The sequence below is a fragment of the Nanorana parkeri genome, unplaced genomic scaffold (genome assembly GCF_000935625.1).
Source record: "Nanorana parkeri isolate BGI_ZX_2015 unplaced genomic scaffold, ASM93562v1 scaffold1377, whole genome shotgun sequence".
In the NCBI taxonomy this organism is placed as follows: Eukaryota; Metazoa; Chordata; class Amphibia; order Anura; family Dicroglossidae; genus Nanorana; species Nanorana parkeri.
The window spans coordinates 33,513-40,484 of NW_017307645.1; the positions used below are offsets into that span (position 1 = coordinate 33,513).

The 6,972-nt window shown below is 55.2% G+C and overlaps 1 protein-coding gene across 1 annotated transcript in view; it reads left to right on the top strand.

Moving 5' to 3' along the window:
• The first annotated feature begins 3,995 nt into the window (after positions 1–3,995).
• Positions 3,996–6,972, top strand: part of LOC108797979 (CD151 antigen-like) — an 8,993-nt gene continuing 6,016 nt past the window's right edge. Inside the window, exons 1-3 of the mRNA XM_018569668.1 lie at positions 3,996–4,067; positions 5,840–6,028; positions 6,888–6,962. Of these exons, the coding sequence (XP_018425170.1) occupies positions 3,996–4,067; positions 5,840–6,028; positions 6,888–6,962 (336 nt within the window). The remainder of the gene's footprint in view (positions 4,068–5,839; positions 6,029–6,887; positions 6,963–6,972) is intronic.

Below are 6,972 nucleotides of genomic sequence, written 5' to 3' on the forward strand. Positions count from 1 at the left end.
GTAAGGGGCCACCGTGTCCCCCAGACAGGACCGATGACTCCTCGCTGGATAAAGATTTAGAGGAAATCCATCTTTCTGCACATGTGGAAAACCGCAACGTATACTGCACGTTCTGCTCGCCGTTCCCTTAAAGGGACACTACGCCGTCTACTGAGAGTCTATTCAGACTAGTGATGGGCTCGATGTCCGAGTTGAGCAAGAGTTCAACTAGAACCGCGTCAGTTCATGTGTTCGGTGAAGCCGAGCGCCCCACAAGGCACTGTTGCACCGCACAGAGTCTTGTGAGCCCTGATTGGCTAAAGCTTTACACCCCCCCCCCCTTTCCTGCTTGGATCAAGGGTATGGTATGGAATTACAGGGGATCCCCAGGGGGTTTCTCCTTAAAATTCCTACTAGACCTTAAAGGAGAACTATGGTGGTCAGTGTTTTTCCCCATAGCGTCCCAGGAGAACACAAACTAGCGTCCTCCCGTCACCCTAGGCTCAGTATATAGGGAGCTACAGCTCGCGGTATACGGAGACGCCGCAGCCGGAGCGGATCCCGACAATTGTGCCGGGATCAGCCCAGCTGCGTGACTGACAGCTGGCTCTGCCTATCTAGAGCTGTACCCTCCCCCGTCCGTTCCGCCAGTCAGCGCTGGAGGATCGGAGCGGGGAGGGGGGAATCCAGCCCCTCCCCCTGTCACGGCAGAGAGCGTGACAGGATCGAGAAGTGAGCGAACGCCGGTGTGTGTTCTCTCACCTCCCGATCTACTGAGCCGACCTGTTACCCAGGGTAGCCTCCCTTACCAGGGGCCACACCATTTACCTGGAGCCACTTCCCTCACTTGGGACCACCTCCCAAGTTCCACATTCTCACATTCCAACTTCCCCATCTAGGGCCAATCCCCTTGCCTGGGGCCACCACCTCAACTAGGGTCACTCTCTTTATTTCTGACCCCCCTCACACACACACACACCTATGGTTACCATCCTCACCTAAGGCCTCAACTTTTACCTAGGTCCACTCCCATCACTTAAGGTCACCCTCTTATCTAGGGTCACCTTTCTCACCTAGAGGGCCACAACCCTGCACTAGAGCTACCACCTTTACTTAGGGTAATCTCCATTACCAGGGGCCACACCATGTACCTGGAGCAAATTCAGTCACCTGAGGCCACTCCCTTCACTTTGAACCCCCTCCTACACACACCTATTGTCACCTTGCGCACTTAGGGCAACAGCCCTCACCTATGACCACCACCCTCATCTAATGTCACATCTCATATCCAGGGCTACTTTCCATACCTAGGGTCACAACTCTCACCTACAACCACCCGCTTACTTAGGGCCACCTTAATCATCTATAGCCCAATCCCGTACATAGGTCCATATCCATCATCTAAGGCCACCTACCTCATCTAGGGCCACTGTTCTTACCTGGGGCCACCTCCATCACCTAGGACCACTTTCCCCTTTTACCTAGGGCTACCTCCCTCACTTAGGTTCATCTCCCTTATCTAGGGCCACATCCCTCACCTAAAGTTATCTCCCTCACCTATGGCCACCCAACTCACCTAGGCCCACCTCCCTCACCAGGGGTCACCTCTTGCACCTTTAGCAGCGGTTCTCAACCTGGGGGTCGCCACCCCGTCAGGGGCTGACTGACGATTTGCCAGGGGTCACAGTCATCGGGCCGCAGTCAGTCAGAATAAAAAAAAAATCACCAGAGGAATGCATAGCTAGATTCCTATTGGCAATTTCACTTTGCAATAGCCAATAGCAAACTAGCTATTGCGCCCCCGCCCTCTGCTGCTGTCAATCAGCAGAGGGGGACCTGCAGTTCTCCATCAGGTCCCCTTCTAGTGATTGACAGCAGCAGAGGGCGGGTTTAGAACCACTGACCTAGAGCCACCTCCCTCACCTATGGCCACCCAACCCACCTAGACCCACATCCCTCCCCTAGGGTCACCTCACACCTAAAGCCACCTCCCTCCCCTAGAGCCACCTCCTTCGTCTAGAGCCACCTCCCTCACCTAGAGGCACCTCCCTCACCCAGGGACCCGTCCCCCACCTAAGCCCACCTCCCTTGCCTACAGCCACCTCCCTCACTTAAAGCCACGTCCCTCACCTAAGGTCACACCCCTTACCCAGGGCCACCTCCCTCACACAGGGCCACCTTCCTCACCCAGGGCCACCTCCCTCACCCAGGGCCACCTCCCTCACCTAGGGTCACCTCCCTCACCTAGGGTCACCTCCCTCACCCAGGGTCACCTCCCTCACCTAGGGTCACCTCCCTCACACAGGGTCACCTCCCTCACCTAGGGTCACCTCCCTCACACAGGGTCACCTCCCTCACCCAGGGCCACCTCCCTCACCTAGGGTCACCTCCCTCACCCTCACCTAGGGCCCCCCCCCTCACACAGGGCCACCTCCCTCACCCCGGGCCACCTCCCTCACCTAGGGTCACCTCCCTCACACAGGGCCACCTCCCTCACCTAGGGCCACCTCCCTCCCCTAGGGCCACCTCTATCCCCTAGGGTCACCTCCCTCACCCAGGGCCACCTCCCTCACCCAGGGCCACCTCCCTCACCTAGGGTCACCTCCCTCACCCAGGGCCACCTCCCTCACCCAGGGTCACCTCCCTCACCTAGGGTCACCTCCCTCACACAGGGTCACCTCCCTCACCCAGGGCCACCTCCCTCACCCAGGGCCACCTCCCTCACCTAGGGTCACCTCCCTCACACAGGGCCACCTCCCTCACCTAGGGTCACCTCCCTCACCTAGGGTCACCTCCCTCACCTAGGGTCACCTCCCTCACACAGGGTCACCTCCCTCACCCAGGGCCACCTCCCTCACCCAGGGCCACCTCCCTCACCTAGGGTCACCTCCCTCACACAGGGCCACCTCCCTCACCTAGGGTCACCTCCCTCACCTAGGGTCACCTCCCTCACCTAGGGTCACCTCCCTCACACAGGGTCACCTCCCTCACCCAGGGCCACCTCCCTCACCCAGGGCCACCTCCCTCACCTAGGGTCACCTCCCTCACACAGGGCCACCTCCCTCACCTAGGGTCACCTCCCTCACCTAGGGTCACCTCCCTCACCTAGGGTCACCTCCCTCACACAGGGTCACCTCCCTCACCCAGGGCCACCTCCCTCACCCAGGGCCACCTCCCTCACCTAGGGTCACCTCCCTCACACAGGGCCACCTCCCTCACCTAGAGTCACCTCCCTCACCTAGGGTCACCTCCCTCACCTAGGGTCACCTCCCTCACACAGGGTCACCTCCCTCACCCAGGGCCACCTCCCTCACCCAGGGCCACCTCCCTCACCTAGGGTCACCTCCCTCACACAGGGCCACCTCCCTCACCTAGGGTCACCTCCCTCACCTAGGGTCACCTCCCTCACCTAGGGTCACCTCCCTCACACAGGGTCACCTCCCTCACCCAGGGCCACCTCCCTCACCTAGGGTCACCTCCCTCACCTTGGCACTTCATATTTTCATGAAATCAATGTTCTGCATTCTATGAGACCGCCATGAAAAGAGAAAAAAAAGACCCAAACTTCAACTGCACTAAAAAAAATCCAACATCCTCCTGCGTTCCCATCCCTTCCTCTTCTGACCAATACAAAACAGTTCAAAGTGATTCTACAAAACGGCCCCAACACACGATCCCATTTCCTGAGATCCGGAATACCGGGAATCTCCCTGATCTGTACCAATAGAGACGTTCCCAACAGATCCACTGACATCAAGCCGGCTCCGGCACTGCGGGGGTTAATCACCACCTGATTAGCAGAGGTCTCATTAACCCAATCATTAGTGCTGAGTCTCCGCGCAGCAATCCTCCCACATTTCTGGTGTGGCCTGGGTAGAGTGCAAGCTCACAAGACGAGGCAAGACACTATACAGCGATCCCTCTACATTGTCAGGCGCGGCCCGGGGACAGAGTGCTAGCTCACCAGACAAGAAAAGCTTCTGCAGATTATATTTTCCCCGCCGTCGGGTTCCACCATGGAAAAGCAATCCTCGGACAAGCTGATCTGTATTAAGGCCGGATTCTTCTTCGTCATCCTGTTCTTCTGGGTGAGTCCATTTCTCTTCTTGTGATGTGTTTTACCTGCTGAGGGTGAACGGCGCCACTGCAATGTACAATACCCTGCGTATTGCGCAATGGTGTGCCGCCGTGCCATGCATTCCTAATGGCACCCGACGCACCGTGCCAACAGGTGTCCATTAGGCCTTGTAACATGCTAGCATGCGTTGTGCTGCACCGTTTTGGTTATAATTGGGCTGCCCTCGCCCGACACAGGATAAAGTGCGGCATCCAAACGCCATAACAGTGTGAAACCCGTCCGATAAGACAGCGGTCGCCAACAGATGGTCCGTGGGAAAATGTTGGTGGTCCGCAGAAAAATCTGCAATAGATTAAGCTGTATGAGGCTAAATGATGAATTTAGCGGTCCGTGAGGAACGAAAGCTTGGCGACCGCTGCAATAAGTATGAGACAAAAATCTCACAGCGGACCTCACGACACGTTTTATATTGTTACGCTTTGTTTCAGAGTGTCAGATTCTATGTTACATTGTATCAAGGGAAGTGTGACGTGAAAGTAGCTTATGTCAGGTGTACTGGCCCTTTAAGGGAAGGCATAGCCTATTCAGTATGTTGTTTAATATACAGTATAAGATCAATGATCCCCCCTTCCTCCCCATGTGTTTTGTATGTCTAAATTGTAATTCTATATGTTCCTGGGGGCAGACATATTTAAAGGAGAACTATGACATGAGTGATTTTCACTCACCTCATAGTTCTAGCCGACCTGTAACAATGAGACTGTCACAGGTCGGCTCAGTAGATCGGGAGGTGAGAACACACACCGGCGTTCGCTCACCTCTCGATCCTGTCACGGCTCTCTGCCCTGACGGGGGGGCTGGATTCCCCTCTTCCCGCTCCGATCTGCCAGCGCTGACTGGCGGAACGGACGGGGGAGGGGGCGGGTACAGCTGGCTCTGCCTCTAGATAGGCAGAGCCAGCTGTCACTCACGCAGCTGGGCGGATCCCGTCATCTAAGTCGAGATCCACTCTAGCTGCGGCGCCTCAGTATACCGCGAGCTGTAGCTCCCTATATACTGAGCCTAGGGTGATGGGAGGACGCTAGTTTGTGTCCTCCCGCCACCCTGAGGAGAACTATGGGGAAAACACTGACCCCATAGTTCTCCTTTAATCATTACACATGCAACCTGCTAAGCAGTGCTGATTAGGGCTTGCTCACACCAAATGCAGACCAGATCTGCATGAGTTTCTGCACACGCAGTGCAGTGGGTTGTGCCGCGTTTCGGGACGTTTTTGGTTTAAAATGGGCTTTCAGTGCGTTTGCATGCGTTCCAGAGCAGGTAAAATAGGGCTGCAGTTTTTTTACATGCTCCGGAACTGAACGCTGCGGTGTGAACTAGAACCCAAAATACCATTTGGAATACATTGGACGCAGTTTTGATCCGGTCTGTAGCTGCTCTGCTCCGCTCTTGGTGTGAACAAGGCCTCGGTGGATGTGCTTTACTCCTCCATCTCGCAATGGAAGTCTATAGGTTGACGGACTCGGTGAAAGCAATGCCCTCCCCATGGGGCTGTAAATAAAGAGAGGGTGTAATTCCACTGAGCCAGGTATGGTCTCATAGGATTATATGTATTGTCTGCATGTTGCTTGCCTGTAAAGGAATCCCTTGTATAGACATCCAAAAGCTCTGAGCCTGCTGCTGGGTGCCGCCATCTTGGATGAGTCCCTCTCCTGGCTCCTCCAGGCCTCTGATAGGGAGAGTGCCCTGATCTCTTGTCATACGTTTTGTGTCCCCTGGCAGGCGAGCGGCGTCGCCTTGATTTGTCTGGGCGCCACGGTACAGATGAAGCTGTCGGACGTCTCTGTGGTCATCGCCGAGACCTCCTCCGGAGCCCCTCTGGCCCTAACCATTTTGGGAATGGTCATCTTCTTCCTGTCTGGATTTGGTGCCGTGGCCGTGATCAAAGAAAACAGCCTCTTGATAAAAATCGTACGTAACGCCCCTAAAATATCACTTGGCCGCCATGTTGAAGGAAATGTGTGGGGAGGCCTTTGATCTGCTAAGAAACTACAAAGGGCGTCACCTCTGCTATTCACAACGCAACAGAGCCCTGACCTCAACCCCTGGGGAATAATTTAAATGCCTAGACAGGTTTTGTTTTTGGTGCCCCGTTGTGTGAAGTCTTCTTATCCAACATCAGAACCTGACCTCCCCAAATGGGACAAATGCCCACAGACACCCCCCCAAAAATCTTGTGGCAAGCCTTCCCAGACGAGTAGAGGATGTCATAGCCACAAAGTGTGTGTGTGGGGGGAGCACAAACTCCATAATAATGACTATGGGGAGGCAATGCCATATTGCTGGCCAGGGGAGTGGGGCAAAGCCATATTTGATGGCCATGGAAGTGGGGCAATGCCATATTGATGGCCATGGGAGTGGGGCAATGCCTTATTGATGGCCATGGGAGTGGGGCAATGCCATATTTGATGGCCATGGAAGTGGGGCAATGCCATATTGATGGCCATGGGAGTGGGGCAATGCCATATTGATGGGAGTGGGGCAATGCCATATTGATGGCCAGGGGAGTGGGGCAATGCCATATTGATGGCCGGGGGGGAGGAGCAATGCCATATTGATGGCCATGGTTTGAGATCTCCAACTTCAGAAGCCGAAAGGCCACAGTCTGCCCAAACCCAATATCCCACTTTTTGGCTTCTTGGGTAGAGTAGACCACTGCAAAAATATTTCATTTATTGTAGTCGCGATAGGAAATAAAATGCGGATTCCGGTTGCCGTGGGTTACTCTCCTCTGTACTCCGCTCCAGTGACGTGACTTCTGCTCTCTCAGTTCACAGGGGTCATGCTGCTGGTGTTCGCCATAGAGATCATAGTGGGGATATCGGCGTATTCCTACAGGGACATGGTAAGTGACG